The sequence below is a fragment of the Cucurbita maxima genome, unplaced genomic scaffold (assembly GCF_002738345.1).
Source record: "Cucurbita maxima cultivar Rimu unplaced genomic scaffold, Cmax_1.0 Cma_Scf00014, whole genome shotgun sequence".
Taxonomy (NCBI): domain Eukaryota; kingdom Viridiplantae; phylum Streptophyta; class Magnoliopsida; order Cucurbitales; family Cucurbitaceae; genus Cucurbita; species Cucurbita maxima.
Genome location: NW_019272030.1, coordinates 3,417,771 through 3,445,349, shown reverse-complemented (window position 1 = coordinate 3,445,349; position 27,579 = coordinate 3,417,771). Strand labels below are relative to the sequence as shown.

The 27,579-nt window shown below is 37.7% G+C and overlaps 7 protein-coding genes and 1 non-coding gene across 9 annotated transcripts; 4 read left to right on the top strand and 4 right to left on the bottom strand.

The window, feature by feature from the left end:
• Positions 1-460: 460 nt before the first annotated feature.
• Positions 461-2,317, top strand: LOC111489033. The gene is made up of 3 exons (XM_023137045.1): positions 461-745; positions 840-961; positions 1,796-2,317. Exons 1-3 carry the CDS (start codon positions 511-513, stop codon positions 1,961-1,963), a joined length of 525 nt encoding a protein of 174 aa, XP_022992813.1. The 5' UTR covers positions 461-510; the 3' UTR covers positions 1,964-2,317.
• Positions 2,318-7,934: 5,617 nt separating this feature from the next.
• LOC111488957 (protein FIZZY-RELATED 3-like) lies at positions 7,935-10,700 on the top strand. Of its 2 annotated transcripts, XM_023136926.1 has the most exons (11): positions 7,935-8,159; positions 8,370-8,551; positions 8,628-8,750; positions 8,837-8,941; positions 9,018-9,197; positions 9,277-9,339; positions 9,425-9,622; positions 10,043-10,144; positions 10,222-10,284; positions 10,369-10,437; positions 10,518-10,700. In XM_023136926.1, exons 1-11 carry the CDS (start codon positions 8,075-8,077, stop codon positions 10,569-10,571), a joined length of 1,224 nt encoding a protein of 407 aa, XP_022992694.1. In that variant the 5' UTR covers positions 7,935-8,074; the 3' UTR covers positions 10,572-10,700. The 2 variants fall into 2 exon arrangements, with proteins under 2 accessions (XP_022992694.1, XP_022992693.1); XM_023136925.1 differs by having other exon boundaries at positions 7,935-8,551.
• On the bottom strand, positions 10,661-13,112 carry LOC111488956. The gene is made up of 8 exons (XM_023136924.1): positions 12,761-13,112; positions 12,553-12,669; positions 11,861-12,483; positions 11,681-11,780; positions 11,539-11,598; positions 11,390-11,473; positions 11,076-11,180; positions 10,661-10,985 (listed from the first exon to the last, which is right to left on the bottom strand). The coding sequence occupies exons 1-8, from the start codon at positions 13,046-13,048 to the stop codon at positions 10,677-10,679; spliced, it is 1,686 nt and encodes a 561-aa protein (XP_022992692.1). The 5' UTR covers positions 13,049-13,112; the 3' UTR covers positions 10,661-10,676.
• A 251-nt stretch (positions 13,113-13,363) lies between these two features.
• TRNAK-UUU lies at positions 13,364-13,435 on the bottom strand. Its single transcript has one exon. It is a non-coding gene; the product is annotated as a tRNA-Lys (tRNA).
• A 715-nt stretch (positions 13,436-14,150) lies between these two features.
• On the bottom strand, positions 14,151-16,309 carry LOC111488961 (elicitor-responsive protein 1-like). The gene is made up of 5 exons (XM_023136930.1): positions 16,085-16,309; positions 15,792-15,857; positions 15,359-15,497; positions 14,521-14,656; positions 14,151-14,431 (listed from the first exon to the last, which is right to left on the bottom strand). Exons 1-5 carry the CDS (start codon positions 16,149-16,151, stop codon positions 14,378-14,380), a joined length of 462 nt encoding a protein of 153 aa, XP_022992698.1. The 5' UTR covers positions 16,152-16,309; the 3' UTR covers positions 14,151-14,377.
• A 385-nt stretch (positions 16,310-16,694) lies between these two features.
• Positions 16,695-19,373, bottom strand: LOC111488958 (receptor-like cytoplasmic kinase 176). The gene is made up of 6 exons (XM_023136927.1): positions 19,077-19,373; positions 18,196-18,512; positions 17,974-18,109; positions 17,749-17,891; positions 17,539-17,662; positions 16,695-17,474 (listed from the first exon to the last, which is right to left on the bottom strand). The coding sequence occupies exons 1-6, from the start codon at positions 19,126-19,128 to the stop codon at positions 17,041-17,043; spliced, it is 1,206 nt and encodes a 401-aa protein (XP_022992695.1). The 5' UTR covers positions 19,129-19,373; the 3' UTR covers positions 16,695-17,040.
• A 3,280-nt stretch (positions 19,374-22,653) lies between these two features.
• On the top strand, positions 22,654-24,758 carry LOC111488959. Its single transcript, XM_023136928.1, has 3 exons — positions 22,654-23,189; positions 23,640-23,856; positions 24,149-24,758. Exons 1-3 carry the CDS (start codon positions 22,866-22,868, stop codon positions 24,640-24,642), a joined length of 1,035 nt encoding a protein of 344 aa, XP_022992696.1. The 5' UTR covers positions 22,654-22,865; the 3' UTR covers positions 24,643-24,758.
• A 1,473-nt stretch (positions 24,759-26,231) lies between these two features.
• Positions 26,232-27,399, top strand: LOC111488960. Its single transcript, XM_023136929.1, has one exon. The coding sequence runs from the start codon at positions 26,441-26,443 to the stop codon at positions 27,170-27,172; it is 732 nt and encodes a 243-aa protein (XP_022992697.1). The 5' UTR covers positions 26,232-26,440; the 3' UTR covers positions 27,173-27,399.
• Positions 27,400-27,579: the final 180 nt, after the last annotated feature.

Genomic DNA, 27,579 nt, shown 5'->3' with positions numbered 1-27,579 from the left:
CAGTGAAGGAACCCACCGACCCGCACAAATTAGTGTTGATATTGCAGCTGCCTGCACTGAACCCGCCCAGGCCTTTCCATCCTTTTTAAGCTCAGCTCAGACCTCACTCAGTCACTTGCCTTTATGCAGCGCACGGGCTCGTCCACCGGACATTAAAAAAATTGTCAAAAAGCTCATCTTTTTTCCCTTTTTTGGGTGCTAAATCTTCACAAAATCCCAAGTGCCTTGGGTTTCAAAATTGGGAATCATTCAGTTTGATGTGATTGTACGAAATCATGGTGTGTCGAATTTATGGATACTCAAAGATGTGGGCTTTCGGTGAGGCTCCTCATGAAGTGGGTACCCATTGTTCTAATAATCGTTTCATGAGTTTGTAATTGTCGCATAGTTGTGTAGGCAGCCCAACAATTTTGAAGTCCAAGCCCAATTTGTAGTTGCTTAACCAGTTCCCCAACCCTGCTGCCGCTCATTGCTCTGAAAACCTCTGAAATCTACGGCTGTGGGGCAGAGATGGGGCTTGAAATTCTAAGATCCATTGTTCGACCCCTAACGAGGATCGCCACTTCCCGACCACCATGTCCGGTCACTTCCACTTCCGCGAAACTGGGGTTTCATGTCTCTTCAACTGAAGCTCCTTGGTTGTTCCAAATTGCGACCCATTTCCACAGTTTGACCGACACTCGGTTTCCGAAGAGACGGCCCAGTGACAAACCTCGTCGCAAAAGGGCGAGTTTGAGGCCCCCTGGTTCGTTAACTTGCATTTCCTGGCGTTGTTCTTTGAATTGGATGTTTGATTCCATGAATTAATGGTTTCTAATGCTTTGTTTTCTGAATGGCAGGGCCATATGCTTGGGTTCAATATACCCCTGGTGAGCCAATTCTTCCCAATCAACCGAATGAAGGGAGCGTGAAAAGAAGAAATGAGAAGAAACGCATTAGGTTGCGCCGCGCGTTTATTCTGGTTCGTATGTTATGATATAATCAACTTTGAAGCTTTGTTTGGTGACTTTTATCTTCTTTACTGGGTTTATAGCTCCATAACCATTGCTGTGCTTTGAAATATAAACGTGCTGGTTTTTGCTGTTCTATTATAAACTGTCTAGCGAACTGCACATTGTGGTATGCTAGCTGAATACATATAAATCATGACTGGAATGGGTTAGGCCCGGGAGAGGTTTTCACACCTTTATAAAGAATGTTCGTTTCCCGTGGGATCTCACAATCCATCTCAAGGAGAGGTTTCCACATTCTTATAAAGAAGAATTTCTTTCCCTCTCCAACCAACGTGGGATCTCACAATCTACTCTCCTTGATATCATTTGCAACAATCCAAACCCACACCTAGTAGATATTGTTCTCTTTGGGCTTTCCCTTCTAGACTTCTTTTGAAGGTTTTAAAACGCTCGTCTGTTAGGAAGAGGGTTCCACACCCTTTACTCTCCAACCAAAGTGGGATCTCACAATTTAACTCTAGTTTTTAGAAGATATTTGGAGAAGGGGGAGGGCTTGAAAGGGTGAAATTGTGGAAGCTTGTAACGGGATTTGCTCATTTGTGTATAACTTAGTTGGTTAAGGCGTATATCCTCGACGGGTGTGAAATTTGTTCATGGAATTAAACGTGTCCCCTTAGTTGGTAAATTTATTTACCATTAAACGTATCTCCTTTGTTCATGGTTAAGACGTATACTCTCAACCAATGAGTCCGATATAGGCATCCCGAAATTTGTCCACTCTTGTCTTCTAAGATGATACATTATGTACCATTACCAAAAGACTTGCTGGTTGGTATGTGCAGGGTGAAAAAAAGAAGAGGAAAGCTCAGCTTCAAGAGGCAAAGAAGAAGAAAATCATCAAAAGGGTGGAACGCAAAATGGCTGCAGTAGCTAGGGAAAGAGCTTGGGCTGAAAGATTAGCCCAACTCCAACAGCTCGAAGAAGAGAAGAAGAAGAAATCCATGGAGTAGAGACTATGAACAGTCTCTATTTCCCTTTTTGGCTACAATAAATACAGAACAGATCAAAATTAATCTGTTCATCAGTTGAGTACTGCAGATTAAGATGTATAAATTAATCCTCCGACAGGTTGACTGATTTTTTCTTTCGTATTTCCGACGCACGCCAATCCGAGCTGCAAAACAATTGTAACACTGAAAAAACTAAGTTACGATCGAAGTTCAGACAACCTATCCTGTCTTTTGGTAACCTAGTACACAGACACAGACAGCAAAACTAGGATCAAGACATAACTCCATTATTTCTGAGACTCAGATTTGTATTATTCTATAGTAGTCAAATAGATGAATGTTTGTGGTGTGTCATGATGATGAAGGAGACTCATTGGTGTGTCTTAGAGTAGAGGCAAGTCGGTTTGAGTCGCAACGAGTTGGTGACGTTAGTTTCTGCATGAATTGTATTCAATTAACAAATGAGAACCTCGCCTATGATTCAATGAAACTGGTTCCTTAGTTTTTTCATGAACGGGTTAAGATCACGATGGACTGTGTGAAAAGGGTACTGATCTGCTTTCACTTCACGGATTCAATGCAAAATCTTAAATCAAATTTACCCCAATTACACGGCATTTGTTTTTGTATGTAAGAATCTAACCCACCACACAGCCTACGGGTATCAGTATTTGCTGTAGCCTCCTCCTCATAAAGCCCTCAACGTTCTGAATGGTTGCTGCTGCTTTTGCAAATCTCTCTTCCCTTTACTCCATTTGGAAACTCTTATCACTACATGCTTCTCCTCTACACCTTTCCCATTTTTTCATTCTCACTCGTTTCGATGCCATTGGACACTTCTAGAACTTTTGTTTAAAGGGGACAATATCACAACAAACATCACAGCTCGAGATATACCCCTGAAATCACTGAAAGTTCAAAAAATGTGGAATCCAATGTAGTAAGGTGCGTAAATAGAAAGTTCATAGATGTCCAATTGTGAGATCCCACATCAGTTGTAGAGGAGAACAAAACATTTTTTACAAGAGTGTAAACATCTCCTTAAATGCGTTTTAAAAACCTTGAAGAAAAGAAGAACAGTCTAAAAAAAACAATATTCGTTAGCGGTAGGTTTGAGCTCTTACACTAATGCAACAAGGGATTAGTATCCTTTATTCATTGACTCTTGCCTCTTTCTCTTTTGCCAACCTACAATAATTCGGCCCGAACCTAACCACACTCTTCATCAACATCCCCTTTGATAGGACCGTGGTCGATAACTTCGAATTGTAGCGGTCCAACAGCTACAACAAAACATGTTTGAAAATAATGATGATAATTTGGTGAAAAAACAGGCCATGCATGCATACAGTAAAAGGGGCCATTGTCCCTACATCTGTACACAAGAGGGCCACGGACCCCTACTATGATTTCAAATCATATATATTTACCAGTTAAAATTAGCATAATTTGCATAGAAAGAAAACACACACTGAGGTGAGAAACCTAGAAACGAGTTGTCATGTTTGTGATAGGAGTGTACACGAGTTGCATCGAGTTCAATTGGAGTTAAAAAAGTGGGGTTGGTCGTGCTAACCCAACCAAAAAAATGTCAACCAGCAAATCGATGATTCGAATCTTCAATTTTTCAAACCCTAAAAAAAATCTAACCCAACTTAACTCTGATTGTTTGAGTTGGGTAATTCAAGTTAGTTGGATTCTCGAGTTATATAAACACTTTAATTTGTAATGGTTCAAATCCCGACCTGATATGTCAACCAGCAAACCCATTCAAATTTTCAATTTTTCAGAAATTCAATTCACAACCCGAACCCTAAAAAAAAATATAACCCAACCTAGGTTTAATAACTTGGGTTGGGTAGTTCGAGTTGATTAGATTCTGAGTTATATAAACACTTTAATTTGTGATATTTCAAATCTGAACCGGATAATTGAGAATATACATGGCCGTAAATCGAAGTTGAGAATTACACCTTGGTTGGGAAAGAGAACGAAACACAATTTATAAGCATGTATAAATCTTTCAGTAGCAGATACACTTTAAAGTCTTGAGTGGAAGCCTAAAAGTGAATGCTCAAACATGATAATATCTGACTAGCGGTTGGCTTTGCATGAACATCTTCGTTATCACTCCCATCATTCTGCAAACCCTAAAACGGGCCGTGAGTAAAAACAGATTGTTGTCCATGAAAAGAAGAAAAAACAGATCAAAACAAAACCCAGATGGGTTTGAAGGACAAAAAATGGAGAGAGGTTAAAAGAGAATAATAATTATAATAATAAGAATAAGAAGAAGAAGAAGAAGAAGAACACAAATAATACCCATGAAAGAGGAAGAGGGAATGATGGAAGGTGGTGCAGCATCTGCATCATCTGAAAAGCCTTACAGATATGCTCCAACCATCAACAAATTAAATAAATAAATAAAAAATGGTATATTGGTTTGGAAAGTACAGACATTTCTGAGGCGAAGGGGCCAACAAAAGTAACCAAAAAATAGAACCACAGATATTGCATAGTTTTAGCACTAAAGAAGGATGGAATGATGGAGCGTTGGAAGAAGCCATTAATGGCCGCTGCAGCATCATCAAGATTCTCAAACCTGGAAGAGACTGTGAATCTTGATGATGCAGCAACAGCAAACAATGGCTGAGTAATGAAACAGGAGCCGAGGGAGAGAGGAGATGGGAAGAAGGGATGATAATGGGTTTGTATATATAGACTGTTTCCATGGAGGAGGAAGCAACCTGGCTTGTTCTTAAATTAAAATTAAAAAAAAAAAGAAAAAAAACATGGCGTACCAAAACCTTTAATCCTTCGATTACTGAGAGTGGATTGCAAAATCTCACATTAAAATAACAATATCTAATTAATATTTTAATCCAAAATTTAAAAAATTAGCCCTTCTAATACTTAAATGAAAGATTTGGTTCGTGTTTAATAATTTTTTGGGTCATAGGATCATAATGTAATCGACCACATAAGACGTAGTAATTGACATGTATGAATTTTGTGACGTGGAACGGTGTGACAAGGAGGTAAGAATTAAAGTTGGTATTAGGGATGGATTAAGGGAAAATTGAAGTTAATGGGGGTGATGATTGGTTAATTAGGAGAATAATTAGGGTTTGTTGTGGGGGTGGAAAAAGAGAATAAAGGTAATTGTGTGGTTGAAGAGATTGGGTGTGTCCTTTGAAAGGGGGGGACGGGTCCGAATTGACATGACCCTGACCCTGACCCTGCCCCTGACCCTGACCCTCACCCTCACCCTGCCCCACCCATCTAGCAAACAAAAGGTACAACAACACAACACTTCAATTCCTGCCTTTATCGTCATTTCACATCTCTTTTATGATATTTTTAAATCCTCAAAATTAAATTCAAATCAAATAATCTATGCTTTTGTGTTATACCTAACCAGATGCCCATTTAGTTTTATTTTTTATTTTTGGTTTTCTAATGCTATATTCCCACATTACCCCTTCCCTATCCTCCACATGTTAAAAAAAACCCAGCTACCTAATTTGTGGCTTACAAGGAAATGTCAAATGACCACGTGGCATTTATTTATATTTTTGTTTTTGTTTCATATTTTAGAATGAAATTTTAATTTTATATAATAACTTTCATTAGCGTAAAATTTATATTTTGACTTTAATATTAAATATCTTATTAAAAACAAAATATTGTCCTAAGAATCTTAGGGCATCATATTTTTTTTGTTGTTTACTTTCTTAAAGATATTATTAAATTTTTTTATTTATAATAAAATCAAAACTTTTAAAAATGACACAAATAGGACGGATACTACCTCAAATTTAACCCATAGTTAGTTATGAGTATGTTACGATAGAATACAATTTTGTTTATAAGTAATTAATTTCTCGAAAAAATAATAATTAAATTCTTTTTCTTCGTAAATAAAAAATATAAATTTAATTTAATTCCATCCAGGTGTTTTTTTTTTTTTTTTTTTTGTTCAATAATACGTTGGGCTCCTACTCCACAAAACATTTAGTATCTCATCCAACTGAGTATTGTCTTAGGAATCTTTGGATATCATATCACATGTTGTTATCTTCTTTGTTTTTTTTTTCTTTTTTAGATTTTATTGGAAAAACATATTTAATGAAATTAAAAAATAACGTACGTAACAGCGACAAGACACTAACTCAAATTTCAACCACAAATATTCATATATGGTTTATCGTCACATACGGTTTATTTTATTTGGTATGAAATTAAAGATATTTGTTATATTTCATACTATATATATAACCTTTGTTATAATGTTGAAATATGCCTAAATTAATCTTATTTTATTTAATTTTTTTAGTTTACATAAATTTGTAATTATATAACATTATACTCTGCTGTTGTATTTTTATATGTCTAATTCATCTTTTATTTGTAAAATCATAAAAAATTAAAGAGATTTTCACACCCTTTTAAGAAATGTTTCATTTCTACCTCCCACCGACGTGAGATTTCAAAATCCACCCTTTTAGAGTCCAACGTTTTTGCTAACACACATTCAACTGTTTGGTTGTGTTATTATTTATAACAACTCAAACTCACTGTTTAGCAAATATTGCTCTCTTTTAACTTATTATGTATTGTCGTCGTTAGTTTCACGGTTCTAAAACATGTCTACTACGGAGAGGTTTCCTCACCCTTATCAGTAAAACCGGTGTGAGATCTCACAATCCATCCACTTGAGAGTTTAGTGTCTTCGCTAGCACACCGTCCAGTGTCTGGCTATGTTATCATTTATAACAGTCAAAGTCCACTGTTAACAGATATTATTGACTTTAACTCGTTATATATTACCACCAACCTAACAGTGTTTTATTACACACCCTTGTGTAGAAATGTGAAACACACCCTTGTGTAGAAATGTGAATATGTGCATAGTCCCAGATCAACTCGGCTATATGTTGATTGGTTGAACAATGTAAGAGTGTGTTTGGGAGATGAACATAAAATGGTGGTGTCTGGTATTTCCGAGGGTGTCGTATCAATCAACATGTGATGTGATTTTATGACGGCTAATTGGAAGTATGGGACAACAAACAATGTCATACATTAAGTCTCTGTCAATAATGTTCCACGATCTCTGCAAGCTTGGGAGTGCGTGCAGTGAGCCTATGTTTTTACTTACTTGCTTCCTTTTCTGCTGCCTCGTCCTCAGGCCCCCTCAGGCCCCCTCAGCCCCCTCAGCCCCCTCAGCCCCATGGCCCCTCCCTCCTTCATCTTCAAATACTCCCTTCCCTTCCCTTCCCACTGCAGTATCATTCACAAACCTCGTGTCTTGTCTGTGGTACCTATGGGACCAACCGAATCTAATCGAATGTAAACATCCTTTCTGTTGAGGATCGTTAGGAGGGAGTCGTCCCATATTGACTTATTTAGAGAATGATCATGAACTTATAAAATCTATTGGCAAGAGACTTTTTGGAGAAGCTCAAACCAAAGTTATGAGAACTTATACTAAAGTGAACAATATCGTACCATTGTGGAGAGTCGTGATTCCTAACACTTTCCATCGGTCGATCTAAGCTTCTAAAAAGTTTCTGAATTTTAAAATATTAACCTTACAAAAATCAAATACAATCGATTATTTTATCTTATTAGAATATGATGTGCATTACAATAATATATTATTGTTTTACCTATAAAAAATTTAATACATGATTAAAAATTTAATTGTGAAAAGGAATTGAGTCCGATTCGATAAATGGGCTTTTGAGCAAAATATTTGGGCCGGATTAAATCATAATCCTATCCGGCCCAGGCCCAAATGAAAAGACGAGCAAGCCAGCTAAGCGTGAGCTTCGTTCATACAATTTGACCGTTGCAAAACTTTCCAAATAGACCATATCTTATAAAAATTTAAAAAAACGCCCCGTTCATGACTTTGTTTTTTCCCATTTTAGCCCTGTCCCTCTTGGTATAAACCCTAACAGAATTTGACCGTTACTTCTTCCTCGCAGTCGCAGTGATCAGGAAAAGAGAAACAGAGGAGACTCTTAATTGGTTTTCTCTGTTGCATTGAAATTATCGGAGTCCCCATAAAATCACCTTTCTTTCTTAGATCAAAGAAAGAAGAGAATGGAGTCTCCTCAAGCAAGAAAAACAGGGCTGAATCTCCCAGCTGGAATGGCGGAAAGGCCGCTTCAGCTTGAAACGTTTTCGGGTTCGTTTCGGGCGATATCGAGCTTGTCGTCCCCTTCGAAAAACTCGACTTGTAGTGACAGATTCATTCCTTGTAGATCGTCGTCCAGGCTTCACACATTTGGGCTGATTGAAAAGGGCTCCCCAGTGAAAGAAGGCGGAAATGAAGCCTATTCAAGGTTGTTGAAATCGGAGCTTTTTGGATCTGATTTTGGCTCTTTTTCCCCTGCAGGTTCTTCCCAGGGCCATGGCTCCCCTATGAGCCCCAGCAAGAACATGCTCAGGTTCAAGACCGATCATTCTGCCCCAAATTCCCCTTATTCCCCTTCCCTTTTCAGCCAAGATGCTGCCTATTCTTCTGACATCTCAACGCCCCCAAAGCCGCCTCGCAAAGTCCCCAAGACACCTCATAAGGTCCCTTCTTCCTTAAAACTTTGTGTTTCTTTGTTATGGAATGAATTAAGTATTGAGCTGAGTGATACTGTTGCAGGTTCTGGATGCGCCCTCGCTTCAAGATGATTTCTACTTGAATCTTGTAGATTGGTCATCACAGAATGTGTTGGCTGTGGGACTTGGAACTTGCGTTTATTTATGGAGTGCATCCAATTGCAAGGTACGTTCACTTCACAGATCAACAACTCCTGTTCTTGTTTTTGTTAACCCATTTTCATCAACTGGGTGTGTTTGTTTCATTTTCAGGTCACTAAGCTTTGTGATTTGGGACCCAATGATGGTGTGTGCTCAATTCAATGGACCAAAGAGGGTTCCTACATATCCATTGGAACAAATCTGGGTCAGGTTCAGGTAACACAATAGAAGATAGATATTGGAGTTTGAGGTCATGTTTCAGGACGAAAGCTCATCTTTTCTTCTTTTTCAGATATGGGATGGGAGTCAGTGCAAGAAAGTTAGAACCATGGGAGGGCATCAAACAAGAACTGGTGTTTTGGCTTGGAATTCTCGCATATTGGCATCTGGAAGCAGAGATCGTAATATTCTTCAACATGATCTTCGGGTTGCTAGTGAGTTTGTGAACAAACTCGTAGGCCATAAATCTGAGGTGAGAACCAGAAAACTGGCTAAATTAGATTAAAACAACATTAAAAGCTTATATTAATTCTTGTAAATCAATCCTGTAGGTTTGTGGGCTTAAATGGTCAAATGATGACAGAGAGCTTGCCTCCGGTGGTAATGACAATCAGGTTAGTGACATAGATAATAATCCATCCTCTTTCTTTGATCTGATCATTTAATGACAGAGATTTTCTTGTTGGTGGGTATGAACAGCTTTTGGTATGGAACCAGCATTCGCAGCAGCAGCCTGTATTGAGACTAACTGAGCACAAAGCTGCTGTTAAGGCCATCGCTTGGTCACCCCACCAGAGCAGCCTTCTTGCATCTGGCGGTGGCACTGCTGATCGATGCATTCGCTTCTGGAATACTGCAAATGGGCACCAGTTGGAGAGTGTTGACACTGGAAGCCAGGTTTTTCCTTGTAAAGAGTAGATTGGGTGTGATGGTGTAAGATCCCCGTCGGCGGGAGAGGTGAACGAAGCATTCCTTATAAGGGTGTGGAAACTTCTCCCTGGCATACGTTTTTTAAAAATCGTAAGGCTGACAACTATACGTAATGGGCCAAAGTGAACAATATCGATTAGCGGTAAGCTTGGGCTGTTACGAATGATATCAGGGTCAGACAACGAGCGGTGTGTCAGCAAGTATGCTATAAGCCCCAAGGGGGTGGATTATGAAATCCCACAACGGTTGGAGAGGAAAACGAAACATTTCTTATAAGGGCGTGGAAAACTCTTTCCAACCGATTAGCTGTGGGCTTGGCTGTGATTGATGGGAACTGATTCCCACAACTTCTCAACCTTTTGATAAACTCTGTCAAATTTTGTTCAGGTTTGCAATCTTGCATGGAGTAAGAACGTAAATGAACTTGTGAGCACACATGGGTATTCCCAGAACCAGATTATGGTGTGGAAATATCCATCAATGGGGAAGGTTTGTTTTCCACAACAATTGAAAATGAATAAAGTAAATTCTCAGGCTTGAATCTGTTACCTGTTCTTCCTCAATAGGTAGCCACTCTAACTGGACATACAATGAGGGTGCTGTACCTGGCAATGTCTCCCGACGGTCAGGTATATTTGAACATGTTCTTATGCCACTTGTTGAAGGATCAAACTTCCTCTTTGAGAGAATCTCATAAATATAGCCTCTTGCAGACAATTGTAACAGGTGCTGGAGATGAAACTCTTCGGTTCTGGAATATCTTCCCATCAATGAAAACACAGGTAAAGATGAATAATACAGCAAAACATCCGTTAACCTTAAATTTCTCATAGCTTTTTTAATGATGTTGCTGTTTTTTCAGACACCAGTCAAAGATACGGGCCTGTGGTCACTAGGACGGACGCAAATTCGGTGAAGCCAAATTTTGTATTCATTCATTTGTTGTAAATGGTAGTTCGAGCTGTGCTCTCGTGTTTTTAGTATAAATAAGATAAAGGGATGATAATTAATGAAATGAAGATTACATGGGTAGCAAGTAACGAAACTCGGATTCATAAGGTTGAATTTCCACCATTTTCTTGATAGGAGACTTAGTTTCACCATTCAAACACTCCATTATTAACCTCTTCAAGCTTGCTGAGCCAGGAAGTTGGCTATAAATCCATTCCAACATCGATTCCATGTCGTCTGCAAAGTCTTTCATGTGCCATTCAAGAAGCTTTGGCACCATTATCTTCTTCTTGCTTGTCATCCCCACTGATGCTTCCAAATACTCCACTTTTGCCAACCCCAGCTCGTTCACCACTTCCTCAGGAGTATACACCCTTAACTTCATAAAGTTTCCACACTTATCTTTGTCAATTTTCCTTCAAAGATCCATCGAAGTTCATAAAATCTATAGCAGAAGAAAGACACTTACTGCAGGAGATGACCAGCTGCCTCGACATAGAGCAAATGTCACATTAGGTTCCGGATATCCTAAGCCATAGGCATGCCTAAGCAGCATTTCCTTCTCATCTAAAGCCTTCAAAGAAAACACCCATAATTAGAGTACAGCCCACCGCGAGTAGATATTGTCCTCTTTAGGCTTTCCCTTTCGGGCTTCCCTTCGAGGCTTTAAAACACGTATGCTAGGCTAGGAGAAGATTTACACACCCTTATAAAGGGTGTTTTGTTCTCCTCCCCAACCAATGTGGGACATCATAAAATAACTAGGAGATGGTTATCGCTTACGTAATTTGTTTCGGTTGGATGCCGAAGAATGAAATGTTCGATAGCCAGAGCATTGAGAACTATCCCACCAACATTAAGAGCAGCCTGCAGGTCAGAGGAATCACTCAGAGAAGTTCAATGATAATGGTAACACATTTCATTTTGTACACCTTGTTCATCAAAGTCAAGAGCTTTTCTGTTGTCGATGGCTGCCCATGTTCGAGAAATGCCTGAAATTTGGTTGATTACGGTCAGTATATTCGAGTAGAAACACGACTGATATTCATGTGTGTCTTACATGTCTTACAGTACATGCATTATAGAGGAGTTATATATGTTTATCCAGAATGCTAACTTCTGTTTGTACGTCAGAAAGGTCAACTCCACACTGCTCAGCTTATGAATCAAAACCCTGAAGGAAACAGAACAACAGTTTCAACTTGCAACTCCACTTAAATCTGTGGCAACCCTGTTAAACAGACTGCGAGTTACCTCAATTTTCTCATCGACGGTGAGCACTCGGGCAATCTACGGATGTCGAAAGACGTTTGCGTGATGTGGATGAAGTTCTTATAAGGGCCAATGTCCCTCACAGAGCCTTCTGAGTCAAGCAGTATAGTATAAGGATTGGTCTTTGAGTTGATGCAGGAAAGGCCATGTTTAGTTTGGCTGTTGTGTGATGGCTGATTTAGATCAAGATAAATGCTTATGAGACAATTGATCAAGTGTTCTGAAAGCTGATTTGGTGTCTCAATGCAAGCTTCTTTTCGGGTTCTCGTCGCGTTCTTCCATGCACCAACGTCGCAGGCTCCAGCAAGATGGGAAGATTGATGATTACCAATGGAAGACATGGTAATTTGGATATCAGAAGCAGCACTTGAAGAGAATCTCCTCTCACTCAGCATCATCATGTCTTTTCTAAGTTCATCATAACGCTGAGATTTGGAGCGGTGGGCATTAGTTTCAGGTCCATTGAAGAGCAAGTTTTGTTGGCAAAGCCTTCTAAGGCGCTGTTCCCTCTCTTTGTCCAAGTTGAATTTCAGCTCTTCAACCTTTTTCTCTAACCTATCAACCTCCCTCTCCACAGCTCCCAGCTCTTCCATAAACAACTGCACCTGCAAAGAACAAGGAATCAACACATTTCCTCTGCAAAATTGATGCTTTTACCCCAAAAACTGATGTACCTGAGGGGGCAAAGAGGAAGAAACATGGGGGTGGGACAAGAGAGGGCCATGGAGAGCCCAATGCAGAGCCTTGTTGAGTGCTTGTTCGGCATGCAATTCTGCCTGCAACTTCAAAACCTGAAGAGAAACTCAAACTAGATTACTATTTCAGGCCATTTTTAGTTTGTTCCTCTTTCAAATACTTAAAAAAAAAAGAAGGGAATCTCACTTCAGCCTCAAGATCAAGCTTGCGCTGATGCTTTGGCGTTGGCTGCGTCAGGAAGTCCTCAAATTTCATTGTGTTTTTGGGTTTGAGAAGAACATATAGAACACAATATAGCGGAAAACTGAACAGAGTTCTAACAGGGTTCTTATTTAAATGAAAGGAGAGAGAGAAGGGTGTGATCGTGGGTGCCATTAAAGATGAGTTGACTAAAGATTTTCGGTTTGAGAAAATGGCTTTTCTGACATTAATTAGTATAAAGATAGGCAATCTCGTGTGTCTTTTGGATTTCATTAATATGAAAGGTGGGTGTGGTGAAGAACGTGAAGAACGTGAAGAACATCAAGAACATCAAGAACATCAAGAACATCAAGAACATCAAGAACATCAATACAGACACAACAACAAAACCTTCTCTGTCTTCAAATTTGACAGAGGAGAACTCAATTTTACACATCGTTCTTATGTCAGAATTATACAAATATTTTAAACTTTTAATGCAAAAAAATTATATTATAATAATATTTATAAAATATCTTGTTTCATAAAAAGTTATTATCATTGAAACATTTTAGATATATATATACTACTAAATGAGAAAGATCAATTCGCCGTCTGTGGGGATCGAACCCACGACCACGTGGTTAAAAGCCACGCGCTCTACCACTGAGCTAAGACGGCTTTTTGTCTTTTAATGAAAAATAGACGTTAAAATTAAATGAAAATATATAAAATTTTCTAATAGGTTTTCAACCATATCATTTCTTGGGTTAAGTAAATTATAAATTTTTATTTTCTTGATTTGTCTTTATTTATTTAATAAATTATTAAATTTAATGTTTATTCATTAAAATATTTTTAATTCTACAATGTCAGATTTTAACCACGCGCTCTACCCACCTATATGTGCATGTTTAACTGCTTGTGTCTCTATCGACTCATCAATTGACTTTTATTGTTGGGACACCCTTAACTTATGTGTTTATGGCGAGTCATTTACAATTATCTTATACGTGAAGGCCTAATAAAATACAAACTAAAAACATAAATTGAAATGCCGTCAATAGGGATTGAACCTACAACCACGTGTTAAAAGTCACACTCTCTACCACTAAGCTAAGACGCTCCGAACTTTGGTGTAAAAAAGTTACAAGTATTGTATTTTTAATTCTAATAGTTGACATAGTAAATTACTAAAAGCAATTATGAAGTACACTTAATTTTTAAGCCTTTATTGTTTAAACAATTGGGATAAAAAATACACACTTTTAGCACTTTTTACTTTTTACTTTTTACTTTTTTACTATAATTTTAATTTTTAATCGACTCCAAACTTACTTTTACACAATAATTGTGAATGGAGAGGCTGTGGCAACCATAAAAGTGGTTAAATGCCTTTCGAGAATAAACATTAAAATAATAATCACAATCTTAATTTCCATTAAGGAGTTTATTTAATCTTCTAATATTAAAGAAATTATTAATAATAATAATTAATATTATAAATATATGTTTTGAACGAGGAATTTTACGGTAGAAATAATGAAGATGCAGAAGCCAACAAAATAAAAAAAATCCCCCCTTGCAGGCTACAGGTGTCACAGTGGAGCCGATGAAGCCACCTTAGTATTCACTCTCCTGCCATCCTCCCACTTCCTCTCCATCATATTGGGTCTCCTGTGAACCATGTAACCAACATCATCAACTAATGTTCATCTCATTTTGACCCTTTTTTTTTTTTTTTATGTGCAAACAAGCTCGATTACCTTCTGGGTGAAGCTCACTCCAACTTGAATTTCTCCGGAGTAGTTCAGATCGCCTCCTACCACGCTATACTTTTGAGCCCGTAACTCCGACACGCCGTTCTCAGCTCCAAGAGCTAACAAATCTTCCACGTATATCCTGCAACAGTGTCAAACAACTGAGTCGTTCTTATTTTCTATCGTAATGTTGCAGTTTAATTGGTGCTGGTGGAGTAAATGTATTGTGTGAGATCCCAGGTGTTGAGGATTATTGGGAGTGAGTCCCACCTTTAGTGGAAGATCAAGGGTTTACAAGTAAAGGAATAGATCTCCATTGGTATGAAGTCTTCTGGGAAGCCCAAAGCAAATCCACGAGAGTTGTTGCTCAAAGTGAAAAATATCATACTATTGTGGAAATCGGTGATTTCTAACATAGTATCGGAATCATGCCCTACATTTAGTCATGTCAATAAAATCCTCAAAAAAATCTTGAGAGAAAACTTAGAAGGTAACAGAATGGTTGGAGAGGGGAATGAATGCCAGCGAAGTGGATTGTGAGATCCCACCTTGGTTGGAGAGGGAAACGAATAACCCGAAGGAAGTGAATTGTGAGATCCCATATTGGTTGGGGAGGGAAACTAATAATTCTTTATAATGGGGTGGAAACCTCTCGCCCAGAAGAAAAAGGTTTGACAGCAAGGACGCTGGCCCCGAAGAAGGTTGGATTGGAGTTCTCACATCGATTGGAGAGGAAAATGAGTGCCAGCGAGAGGGGAAGCCCAGAAGATGACAAATTCCGCTAACCTGTTAGAGATAGTGGGAGTGTTGTTATTATAATCCAGATGAAGATCAAGGGTCTTACGAGGTTTGGCCAATGAAATCATCAGCAGAGAAGTTGTCATGGTCCATGATCTTGAGGACGAGCTTGAAGTCATCACCGCTTCCGGGGTACTCTGCTCGGAATGTAAATGTCTCGTTCCATACAGGACTGCCTCCTTCACCTGCACCATTAAAGTTACACAAACAAGAACAGCACATCTCACTTTCCCAAACCCAGATAAAAAATGTGGTTAATTTCTTATGCTTCAAGTTTCAAATCCAATTCCCAGGAAAATGCTCCTTGTATTAATCACACAACCAAGAAACAGATGCCTTTTTAGCAGATCAGTCTATTAAAGAATCTTTGTTAAGGATACTAAAAAGGATTAACGAAGGAATTAACTAAGATTAATAAGCATTTATCACTAATCCTATCATCATTTATGAGCTTGCAAACAATGAGGAGGAAGAGTAACCTCTGGCAACGCTGCTCTTGCGCTCTTGGCCCTTATACTGAATCACAACATAAGGGTCAATTCCACCTGTTATGTGAGAAGAAGATCATTAGCTTAATCACAAACTAACTTCATTCCAATTAAGAAAAGATTAGAAGCATTAAATTGATCCAGATCTAACAGCTTGATTCAATAAACAAGGCCAAGTACAAACCCCCGATTCTTCTAAATTAGTCGTCACAAGCCAGAAAAAATGGAATCAATCAAGAATTTGAAGAACACCAGAGGATATGGGAACGAAGAAAGAGTATTACCCAGAAAATCTGTGCCTCGAAGTCCCTTTGCGCTTACCAATTTCACCTCCAAAGTTCCGATCGCCATCTTTGCGTTTCTCTTTGTCCAGCTTCAACGAATATTTTGCGGAGTGGGTTTATATAGATGGCCTGCCGCAGCCAGTTGTCAAAATCGATGACTCAACCAATCACGCAGACACGCCACCCACGACCAACACGGTCAAGTCCACCCGGGTTTTTGAACTATCGAACTTTGGTGGCTTCCCATGCCATTATAAGCTCTTCATATGAGTAAAGATTTCGACTTTCTTTTATATATCCATTTTTTTCCCAAATGGGTTCTTAGTAATACTGCATTAAGTTACAAAAACACCCTTTATTTAGCTCAAAATTACCTGGGAGATAAAATTAGATGCATTAAGATCTTGAGTTCATCGGGTGAAGTAATCTTTTAGTCATTAATATATGTAGTGAATATAAAATTTAGACAATGGTAGCGGTCAAAGGAAGCATCCATGTGATACACGGGAATTGATATCATTTCTCTACCTGGGTCCTTTTTATAATTCACGAACAGCTATGACTTTGATACTCAAGTTGGAGGCTGCTTTTCAAAATGGGCACAAGCAAAGAAGGGAAATTCCATCTTTCAGAGGGATTTATTGCCAGATCCAAGAGGTAAAAGTAACTACTACAGCAGAACATGTAGAATTTTTCTGCTATTCTCAACTCTATAAGAAGAAGAACAACACTCTATTTTGTTAAAGCATTGTTTGAAACGAGTGCTTTAAGCTTAAGATGCCTGACTCTTCGTGGAACGAAATCTTGTTCTTACCAAGCAACAACAGGAACACACAAGGGGACTGATTCTGCAGACAAGTAAGCAAACATCTTTAAACAAGAAGCTGTACAATGTTTCAGTACAAACATGAGGGGTCGTCCAGTTCGGCCGAAACGTTAGCCGGTTCATCAGATGTCTAAAGATTTAGTACTGAAGCTGATGGTCTAGGATAAGGAACAGCTTTGTTATTTGTGGAGCCACGGCCTTGACTGGAGTTCTTTAGGGGTTTGCTTACAGGGCCACCCCTTGATCCATTTGTTTCACTGGAATCCTGAATTTGCTCCAATGCTTTCACCACTACATTCATGTTAGGCCTTAACTTGGGTTCAGTTGATATGCATTGAATGGCAAGTTTAGCTGCTTTCAGTGCTCCTCCTGTCGAATATTGGCCTTCAATACGTGCATCCAATATTCGAAGAATTCTTCGTTTGCTAGCGAGGTAAGGTTTCGCCCATTCCACAAGGTTATGTTCTCCAGATGGTCGGTTTTTGTCTATAGCCCGTCTCCCCGATAGGATCTCGAGAAGAACAACTCCAAAACTATAAACATCGCTCTTCGAAGTGAGATGACCTTCAAAAGAAGATGACGTCGTTAAATAACTAGTAGTCATAGTCAAGCTCAACTAGAAAGCTACCTGTGATCATATATTCAGGAGCAGCATAGCCAAATGTTCCCATAACTCTCGTGGAAACATAGCTTTTATCACCTGTAGGACCATCCTTGGCTAATCCAAAATCAGAGAGTTTTGCACTATAGCTCTGTCATTTCAAAGTTCAATACAAATGAGATCAACTACAAATATTTCAGAAACATAAGCTTGAAGAGGTTGAATTGTCTAACATACTGAGTCGAGCAGGATATTCGAGCTTTTGAAGTCTCGATATATTACTTTCGCTTCGTCGCTATGTAGAAAAGCTAGTCCTTTAGCTGCACCAAGGGCAACTTTCATTCTGAGGCTCCATGATAGAGGTTGAAACCGAGAACTCCCTGATCCACCAAAGACATAAAAGGAGAATCTAAGTCATTCTTGCAATACCAATTCAACAGGTGAAATAAGTCAATAGCTTACTCCTAAATAGATGGTTTTCCAAGCTGCCTCGGGGCATAAACTCGTAAACGAGAAGTCGATGCTCGTCCTCTAAACAAAAGCCAATCAATCTCACAAGATTAGGATGATGCAGCTGACCAAGGTAGTCTATTTCTGTCTGTAAATTGAGACATCCATAAATGAATCCATTCCAAAAGAAGAATAGCATGAAGAGTACACGTTAATGGATAGAGAGAAACTAACCAGCCATTCTCTGTGACCCTGAAAGCCTTCTTGGTTGAGCCTTTTCACTGCAATGACCAAGCCAGTCCCGGGCTTGGTAGCTGCAAAGGACTGCTCATCAATCCACCCCTTGAAGACAGAACCAAAACCACCCTCACCCAACACACTATCAGGCCGGAAGTTTCGAGTGGCGGTTTTAAGTTCATTGTAGGGGAAGTTTTTCAAGTTGGAGGACTGCAAGATCTCGCCTTCTGTTCGTGGAGTCCGCGGGGTTGAGACCGATGAAGACTTGCTGATTGAATTACCTTTATCATCTCTTGAATCCTTGGAGCTCAGGCCTGTGTAGGAGGCATTATATATAACCATTGTTATAAAAGCATAAGCAGAAGCAAAGAGTCATACACTGACAGCCAATAAAACCACAGAATTAACATGAACACTGATGCTTCACAAGGTTGCTTGATCTAGTTTTTAAGTTGATTCAACAACTAAAAAAGATTCATAAATCACTCACGGTTAGAAATAACGAATCCCAATCAACCCCTTAATTAGGGGACGTGGGACTCCTCTCCCAACAATTCTCAACAATGTTCCCCTCGAACAAAATACTCCATAGAGCCTCTCATGAAGCGTATGGAGCCCTCGAATCGTCTCCCCTTGATCGAGGCTCTACTCCTTCCCTGCTTTAGTTTTCCCATTAGAGACATTAAAAAGAAAATCCTAAAAGTAGTACTTCGAAAGAGCCTTTTAACGAACCCACATAGTCTTACAATGTAACTAACCCCTTTGAACTCTGACATGAATCATACAAAAACAACCCAAATTTGGTCACTCCAATCACATCATTTTAGCTATTAAAAACAACCAAAATCATAGAGAACAAAGAAGGAAAAGGTTGAAACCATTGTGAAGAGGGCTCTCAGCTTTGATCCTAGCACTGAGGCAGGACCCCATGAACAGCAAGCTCAAAACAAAGCTCTGGACAAAGCGGCTCCAAAACAGGGGAAATGAAGGGAAGAAGAAGAAGAAGAAGAAGAAGAGGGAGCTAGAACTAGCAGTAGCAGTAGCCTAGCCCGTGAATGGGAAGTGGGTTTGTTTTAAAAGTGTGAAAGGTAGAAGAAGTTCCATGAGAAAGCCAAAAGAATATGAAATTGAGAAGGGTAAGGAAGAAAGGAAGGGGGGTTTTAAGCAGCTGAGGACAAAAGGTGCAAAAGGGTTGACTTGGCGTTTTATGGCCTACACTGACAGTTCAAGTAGGTGTAGATTCAAAATGGCATTAACTTCGCTGCCTCCTCTTTCTTCCTCTTTCTATGGATTTACCATTGGTTTTAGAACAGTTTAGTTTGTAAGCGACACAGCCCCGCAGCGCTGGTGGAGAGTTTCTGAATCTCGATAAAGGGTTCGTTCCTTTTACCCTAATCTTCATTCACAAGGCACTCATCAAGTTTCAAAACAATTCTATAAAACGAATTTCGATAAACTATGTTTAAATAAATACTCATACTTCTTCATTAATCATCCTCCTTGGTTGCACATAGTTCTATGATTCAACCTCCTTTCCCAAATCTAGACTTTCTAAATAAATTTGAAAATTCTATTGACGTCATAATCTTAATACTATGTTAGATGAACACGACTCATGCAATGATATGATGTTGATATTGTCTAATTCAAATATAAGCTTTTGTGGTTTTGTTTTCGACTCCAATAAAGATAGTATCATTTAATTATAAACTTATGATCATTACAGCTCACTAATATAAAAACATGACCAATTGCTATTTGGTAAATAAAAAGAAAAAAGAAAAAAGGAAGCCGGCAATGTTGACCTGTTGACCTTCATGCGGTAGTTTGTCCCACCGCCAACGTAATTAAAACAAAATTGTATAAGAGGATTTTAATATTTAATTTCTTTCCATTATTCTATAGTTTTAATCTTCTTTTTTAATTTATAAAATAATATAGTATTGTATTTAAATACATATATGACGTGTCAAATTATAATATGGATCATGTCAATAATGATCCTAAATTTTTAATGTATTGTCACATGATATAAATATATTTTAATATAACCAAATTGCTTCAAAAATAATTTAAATAGTTCAAGTGTACCATAAGACTAGGTTTATCCCTTTCAGTCAAACAATACCAAAATTTACAACATGAAATAGACAGAGAAAGTCAACTAAAGTATTATGTTTTTTTTTTTATATATATTTTAATCTACAATTGAATGCTCGTGTTTAGCTTCTAAATAATCATTTGATATTTGATTGATATTTTATGATTAAATATGATTAAATTACAAATTTAGTACGTCTAAATTCTAATCGAGCTCATTCAACATTTTGTTTAAATTCATATATCTATGAAATTAAAATTTATTTGTAATAATATTTTATAATTTTTTTAAAAATTTGCTAAATATATTAATAATCAAGAAAGTTTGTATAGAGAAATAAATACTTCAATAAAATTTAAAGTTAATGAATTATTAAAAAATTTAAATTTGTAATTCAAAACATTATGTATTTGCTCTATACCTACAAATATATATATATATATATACTTCACTATTAAGTTGAATATATTAAGGTCTTAAATTAATAATGGTATAAATTATATTTTATTTAATAAAATATTTAATGTTAGGTATAAATATTTACAGTAATGAAATATTAATTTATGTCAAATCATAATCCGATGAGAAAATAACTTTAATTGAAATAAAATAGTCTAAATTTATATTAAATTCAAATAAAACATCACCTAACCCCTATATTAGTTTTCCAAATAAATGCTTTTATTTTAATTTTACAAAACTATAATACACATGCTTTATATTACCATTGGTTGACTTTATTATTTTATTAATAATATTTTTTTCCTTCCATTTTTTCTTTTGTCGCGGACATTCAACTACCAACCATATTTAGTTTGGTGCTTATTTATGATATTTGACTTCATTAGACAATATTTGAGAAATCATATTATATTTTTCAAAATCAAAATTACAATATATATATTTGTTTATTTTTTTATGAATGGATTGGTTTCCAAATAGAGTCACACCCTAATCCAATTCAACTCTCTATTTTCGGGCGGGATATGATTGGGTTGTCAAGTTTTGTTTATTATTATTTTTAAAAAATAATCATTACTAATATCGCAGACGTGGAATAGTCTTAAAATCTAAATTGTTCTAGATAATATATTTAATCTAAAAAACACGCAGACAGATGAATGTGAATCCAGACCTAGTTGGGCCCAATGGAAACGTTCTGGACCTGAAAAGCCCATTCCAAACAAGTCACGGGGAATGTTGTTGGCGTCACCTGTCGGTGAGTTAATTTGAGTGAAGGCACAATCCTACAGGCTAGCACCCTACATTTAACCCTAGCTAGTTATTTAGTGACCACGAACGGCAAAAGATGCCATGCTTTTCGCTTTTCGTCTACAGTCCGTTTATAATTCAAACGGCCGTTCCTCTCAACAAAATTCCACGTCACATGCTAAATTTTGTTTTTCTAAAAATAGTTTTGGTTAAAAACTATTTTGTTATGTTATAATTGATTCTTTAAACATTAATATTAAAATAATACTTTGGGCCAAGGTATATGTTACATATATATAAATATATAAATCAAATAAATTATTTAATAATGATACAAAAAATAATTTTAAAAAAAGAAATTAGAAAAACGTTTTAGTGTAATTTTGGTAGGTTTGTTTAGTTAAATACATAATTATAACATCAAATCTAATAGATTAAATCATCATTAATGACGTCAGAAACCTCCATTCATTGATAGTTGATTGTGACTTGGTCTCCAAGTGTAGATTCGTGTTAAATGACTATTTTACCCTTTCCTGCCGATAATGTTTGGTAGACATTAGGTGGCTTGGTTTTATTTGTCAATAAAATAATGGAGAAATTATTAAAATAATATTGTATTGTTTTGCTTCATAATTATGCCTTTTAAAACGTTGTGAGATTTTCTCATTAAAAAAATGAAAGTAAAAGTTTGTTAGTCTTCCCATGTTTTAGTCAAATTTAGCAGGGTGATTACAAATTTAATATTTAAAGTTTATCTTGAGACATTATTGTATGTCTAGGCATTTAATGGTCTTGATATCATCTACGACATGATCATGTTACTTACCATTAGCTTTGAAGAGTGAGAACTATCTTTACGTACCAACACGTTTTGTGAAAATTCTTAAGAGACTATCTAACATAGGATTACCCGTCTATTTTAAAAATAATTATAAGAAGAAAAAAAAAAGCTTAAATTAATGAGATGAATTTGCTTAATTTCTTTAATTTTTCTTTCTCCTTACCCACTGTTTGCAATATTTCCACGTAATCGGGAGAGATTTACTTGTTCTTCAAGAAAATAGAGGATATTTTCGTCCTTTCACTATTTATGTATGCCTTTATAAGCACTTCTTCCAAATCCTAGTTTTTCCCTTTCTCTTCATCCTTCTGAAACGAAAACAAAAGGCTTCGTTCTTTTTCGTCTCTCCTTTTCGCCTCCTTGTTTCTTCTCTGACCCATTTGAGTTCTAATTTTTGTTTTTTGAGCTCCCATAATTGAATTCTTCGAAATTAAAAACCCCCCAAATTCCTTTTTCCGCTCCTTTTGTGTTTAAATTTAGCGTCGACGATGATTTTAGCTAATAGAGAAGATGGGGTTGGGCGTTCGTCGTAATCGGAGGGGAAGTGGGACGTGGAGACGGATAGAGGCAAAACAGAGGGTTCTTTTGGGCCTGGAAATGGACTGCCGGATATGCGTTGCGGGTGGGGATTTATGGGTCAAAGTAGGCGGCCGTGGTGGAGTCGGAATTAAGGGTGTGGGTCAAATGGGAGGTTTTAGCCATGAAAGCGAGCATGATTTAGCCCTCATGGTTAGTGATTTCTTGGAAAATGGGAGCGGCGGAGCTGACTCTTGGTGTAGCAGCGATAGCGATTCTGGTGTCTCTGATCTTACTCATCTTGCTGACAAGATTCTGGTAACTTTCTCTCTTGAAATTTTTTTAATTCTCGTTTGATTAATTGAATTTTAGCTTGCTTTGGTGATTTCTGGATGTAATTATGTTTATGACTCCTCTTTTTAGAAACGTAATTATATGTTCTTTTGACTTATTGATTGATATTCTTATGATTACCAAACGGGGTTGAGACATGAATATTGATTATGAACGTTTGAACTTTCGATTGGTTCATGATGCCTTTGTTTTTGTTATATTGGATTAGTAAACGAGGAAACAAATATAACACCCTTCGAAGTTGTAGGAATTCATCAATTGAACCATGAACTTGTAATTAAAGCCCTTTTGGAGATGTCTCTGTACAAGATTACTGTGATTTAGAACTGTCCTGCACATTGTTTTGTGATGAAACTAATAGATGAGATCCATAAATCAATTGAATTCTCAGAATTTGTTGTTTGTTTTTGTCAGTTCTATAAAAATCCAGTATCCCAATACGAAAGTGATTTGCTTTCAGTGGTTCATTCGCTTACCTTGTCAATGAATGAGAAGGATTTGAACATGAACAAGTCCGGTTCGTGCAATGCTAGTTGCATCCGGTTTGTTTTGGTTAAGCTACTGAGACTCTATGGCTATGATGCTGCTGTATGCACCACCAGATGGCAGGGTGCTGGCAAGGTCCCTGGAGGTATCCCTTCAAAACCTTACTCATTTTACTTTCAAATATGGAGAATTTTCTGTTGATATGACATAAGAACTCAACTTGGGTGTTCGTGGGTATGCCTTAATTACTAGAATAAGCTTCTTCTTTCGTAGTTTATTCTATCAGATGTTCTATTCTCTGCTTTTTGGGTAGTGCTTGAGGGCATAATCTCTGGTAGTTTGATACTCTAATTGATGGAGAAATGAGTCTGGAACTTCTCTGCCTTCTGGAATCTTTTCTTTATTCGGCGTAACGCCTTTTTCTCGTACATCTACAGGTGATCATGAGTATATCGATGTCGTTAACTACACCTCTGGTAGCTCAGAGAGGTTGATTGTCGATATTGACTTTCGAAGCCACTTTGAGATAGCGAGGGCAGTTGAATCATATGATCGGATATTGAATTCGCTTCCGGTAATCTATGTTGGATCTTTATCTCGGCTTAAGCAGTTCCTTCAAATCATGGTTGAAGCTGGGAAGTCGTCGCTGAAGCTAAACTCCATGCCGCTTCCTCCATGGAGATCGCTTGCATACTTGCAAGCGAAATGGCAGTCACCATGCCAGAGAATGGTTAATCCAGAAGAAGAGCAGCAGTTGGGGAGCAGAGACATGTTGAGCCACGAGCAGTGCAGTGGACACTTGAAGAGACTTCAGTCAGTACTCCAATCAGAGATGGAATTGGATCGGTTCGTAAGGCCGGTGAAGGGCGATATGATCGTTAGGAAAATGAAGTCGGAGAGGCGACGACACTCGTTGTTGAGAGCCGTTTGACGAGAGTGTAGAGACGAGGAATTTTGATGAGAGTCGGAATCTTGAATTGTTTTTGGTTGTTGTTGGGGGTATGGTATAAGTATGAAATAAAAAGTGAGATGGTTGAGTTTGTAGAAGAAATAAAAGGGGTCCTGCAGGGCTCCATTTTGATGCACCACAGCCCAGCAGCCGCCGCCGCCGCATCAGCAGCAGCAGCAGCATAAGTTGATGGATGAGGATTGGGAATACAATATAGAAACAACCAAACAGCCAAACAACCTACGACCTACAAACACTGCTTGGTTCTTATTATTTTTGGTGATTTATTTTTATATATTTATACAATAGTGAGAATTAGAAACAATTGTTTTTATTTTTTCTTTTTCATTTTTCTCTGCCGTATTTTCCTATGCCTATTGTTTTTTGTGGGCGTTGGGATCCTTTCATTTTTCCTTTTTCCTTTTTTTTTATTTATTTTTTTTATCACACTCACATATATATATATATATATATATATATATATGCAAGCAAACAAATAAATAAATTAATATATGCATGTATTTTAATTTATTCATTCTCTTAATATCATTTTCATTGCATTATTGGTCATAATAGATGTTGTTCATCTTACAGATGTTTATAGGTGGACAGGAAGCTTTCATTCTCTTCTCCACGAAATTTTCTATTTATTTTTATTAACGTGGAATTAAACAATTTTTTTAAATGAGGGCCTCCCTAGTTTTCTTTGTGCATGAATATGATTAAAGGCTATGGTGCCTTTATAAAAGAAAAACTACCTTTATTGGAGGGACTTCTAGGTTGTCAAAACACATGACCCAAATGTGTTCAATTCCACCTTTCTCTTAGCTTCTTAAAATAAATCTTATATACTCTCTTCACCATCTTAGTTTGGCCACTCACTCGTATTTGTCTTGTTTAGTTACCATACACTTGAAACAAACAGCTCCTGGTAAGATACTGATCAAATACGAAGTTATAACCAAACAAACCTATATTTTATGTAATTGGGCTTTCCGAGATTAATTTAGAAGGAAGAAATGGGTGTAATTATGAAAGTTGGGAAACAAATGAAGCTCTTGATTCAAGTAATTTTCCTATTTAGGTTTAAAGTTGTGTGGTCCTCCTCCTCTATAATTGGGCTCCTTGTGACCATATTTGGAAGTTCATGGTAACCTAAAACAACTAAGATCTTCCAATTTAATTCCCTAACTATAATACAAACGCCAATCTAGGCCTTCATCTATATATATATATATATATATATATATATATATATATATATATTTTTTGTTATCTCTAAATATAATGTTTGTAGCACCCGGACAGTAGTAGGATGATGTTCGACGCTTATTTGTGAGTTGATTTAACTCAACGTTGTATGTAGGTCACTATTAGAATGCTTGTGATCGTCAAAACAAGTTGGTACTGTTGTAAGTCTTCATCGCCCAAAGAAACGAAACGATGTTGTTGGAGAAGAGAGAGACCAATGTAGGGTTCCTATTTTCTTTATAAGAGAAAAGAGAGGAAGGGGAGAGAGAGAAGAAAAAGATTGAAAATGAAAGAAGAAGATTTATTAGACAATCTTAAAGTTGAAGACTAAAATTATAATTTAAAATTAATTTTGGAGAATGGGAATCTGATGTTGGTACCAATCGCTGGGATCTAATCACCACCAAACACAGTGATATTGATACAGCATCTAATGGAAAATTCATCATCATTAAGCTAAGTGGCCAATTAAGAAATAAAGGAAGCCAAATAAAGGAGACATGAACAGCAGAAGATTGGTTTTTTAATTATGGAAGCAGCAGAAACAACAGAGCCCATCACCACAAGGGAGAAGAAAGAAGAACAAGACATGGAGGAAACAGAGACAAAGAAGAACAACAAGACGCAAAAACATCAACACCCAAATGACCAAACCACAAAATCACCCTCTGATTTCTCTTTCAAGCCAACCTCCCATGTAAAGGGTCTCAGATTCGGTGGCCAATTAATCGTTAAATCCTTCACAATCCGGCGAGCTAGGCCTTTAGAGTTTCTCCAGCTCCTCTCTTTCCCGGCCACCACCAGAAATTCCGACCATAAACCGCCGTTCCCATCTGCCACAGCTTTCATTCCCACAAACTTCACAATCCTCGCTCACCATGCGTGGCACACACTCACTCTAGGCCTCGGCACCAAGAAGTCCAAAGTTCTTCTCTTTGTGTTTGAAAATGAGGCCATGAAGGCAGCAATAGACCGTGTTTGGGCAGCAGAAATCCCTCTAGGCGAAGTGAATAAGAAGATGATTAGAGGGCTAAGTGGGTGTGAGATGGCTCGGTTCAAATTCAGAAAAGGGTGCATAACTTTTTATGTTTATGCAGTTCGAAGAGAAGGGTGTTTTGGGTTTGCTTGTGCTGATGATTTGAGAACCATTTTGGAGTCTGTTGTGGCTCTCAAAGATTTCTTGGATCACACTGCTATGCTTGCTATGCCTAACCAGAAAACCATCAGCTTTGCGGCGCCTCCTGTTGCAATGGCTTACTAGCCTCTCCTCTAATCATATTGATATTCATTTTCCTCCATTCTCATATCATCAATCTTAGCCAAGCAGAAGGGATTCATTGGTAATTGGTTTATTTGTTCAAACTTTTCTCTTCTTCGTCGTGATTGTATACACAGTTCGTTTTCTGAAACTTGAAATGGAAGAGCATCCGCTCTTCAACAACATGGAAATCTCTAGTACTTGCTAATAAATTATGATGATTTTGCATCTACAGGCCACAAAATCCCTGCCCTTTTCCCATTTTACTCGCTTTTATTCTTTATCTCCAAATTTTGTTAGACAATCGGATAATCCACCCCCCCCCCCCCCCCCCCCCCCCCCCCCCCCCCCCCCCCCCCCCCCCCCCCCCCCCCCCCCCCCCCCCCCCCCCCCCCCCCCCCCCCCCCCCC

Bases quoted from the DNA above. Each gene is read 5' to 3' on its own strand.
- LOC111488961 (XM_023136930.1), bottom strand. From the start codon at position 16,151: ATGGCGATCGGAACTTTGGAGGTGAAATTGGTAAGCGCAAAGGGACTT. The intron at 14,657-15,358 runs GTAAGACCCTTG...ACACTGTTGCAG, and splicing joins GATTTCATTGGCCAAACCTC to GATATACGTGGAAGATTTGT. The intron at 14,432-14,520 runs GTAATCGAGCTT...CATGGTTCACAG, and splicing joins GAGTGAGCTTCACCCAGAAG to GAGACCCAATATGATGGAGA.
- LOC111488959 (XM_023136928.1), top strand. From the start codon at position 22,866: ATGGGGTTGGGCGTTCGTCGTAATCGGAGGGGAAGTGGGACGTGGAGA. The intron at 23,190-23,639 runs GTAACTTTCTCT...TGTTTTTGTCAG, and splicing joins ATCTTGCTGACAAGATTCTG to TTCTATAAAAATCCAGTATC. The intron at 23,857-24,148 runs GTATCCCTTCAA...GTACATCTACAG, and splicing joins TGCTGGCAAGGTCCCTGGAG to GTGATCATGAGTATATCGAT.
- LOC111489033 (XM_023137045.1), top strand. From the start codon at position 511: ATGGGGCTTGAAATTCTAAGATCCATTGTTCGACCCCTAACGAGGATC. The intron at 746-839 runs GTTCGTTAACTT...TCTGAATGGCAG, and splicing joins GGCGAGTTTGAGGCCCCCTG to GGCCATATGCTTGGGTTCAA. The intron at 962-1,795 runs GTTCGTATGTTA...TGGTATGTGCAG, and splicing joins TGCGCCGCGCGTTTATTCTG to GGTGAAAAAAAGAAGAGGAA.
- LOC111488957 (XM_023136925.1), top strand. From the start codon at position 8,075: ATGGAGTCTCCTCAAGCAAGAAAAACAGGGCTGAATCTCCCAGCTGGA. The intron at 8,751-8,836 runs GTACGTTCACTT...TTTCATTTTCAG, and splicing joins GGAGTGCATCCAATTGCAAG to GTCACTAAGCTTTGTGATTT. The intron at 10,145-10,221 runs GTTTGTTTTCCA...CTTCCTCAATAG, and splicing joins AATATCCATCAATGGGGAAG to GTAGCCACTCTAACTGGACA.
- LOC111488958 (XM_023136927.1), bottom strand. From the start codon at position 19,128: ATGGGGTCCTGCCTCAGTGCTAGGATCAAAGCTGAGAGCCCTCTTCAC. The intron at 18,110-18,195 runs GTTAGTTTCTCT...CTCAATTTACAG, and splicing joins AGGGTCACAGAGAATGGCTG to ACAGAAATAGACTACCTTGG. The intron at 17,663-17,748 runs GTATGTTAGACA...TTGAAATGACAG, and splicing joins CGAATATCCTGCTCGACTCA to AGCTATAGTGCAAAACTCTC.
- LOC111488960 (XM_023136929.1), top strand. From the start codon at position 26,441: ATGGAAGCAGCAGAAACAACAGAGCCCATCACCACAAGGGAGAAGAAA.
- LOC111488956 (XM_023136924.1), bottom strand. From the start codon at position 13,048: ATGAAATCCAAAAGACACACGAGATTGCCTATCTTTATACTAATTAAT. The intron at 11,599-11,680 runs GTACTGTAAGAC...ACCAAATTTCAG, and splicing joins ATAACTCCTCTATAATGCAT to GCATTTCTCGAACATGGGCA. The intron at 10,986-11,075 runs GTAAGTGTCTTT...AACTTTATGAAG, and splicing joins GCAGCTGGTCATCTCCTGCA to TTAAGGGTGTATACTCCTGA.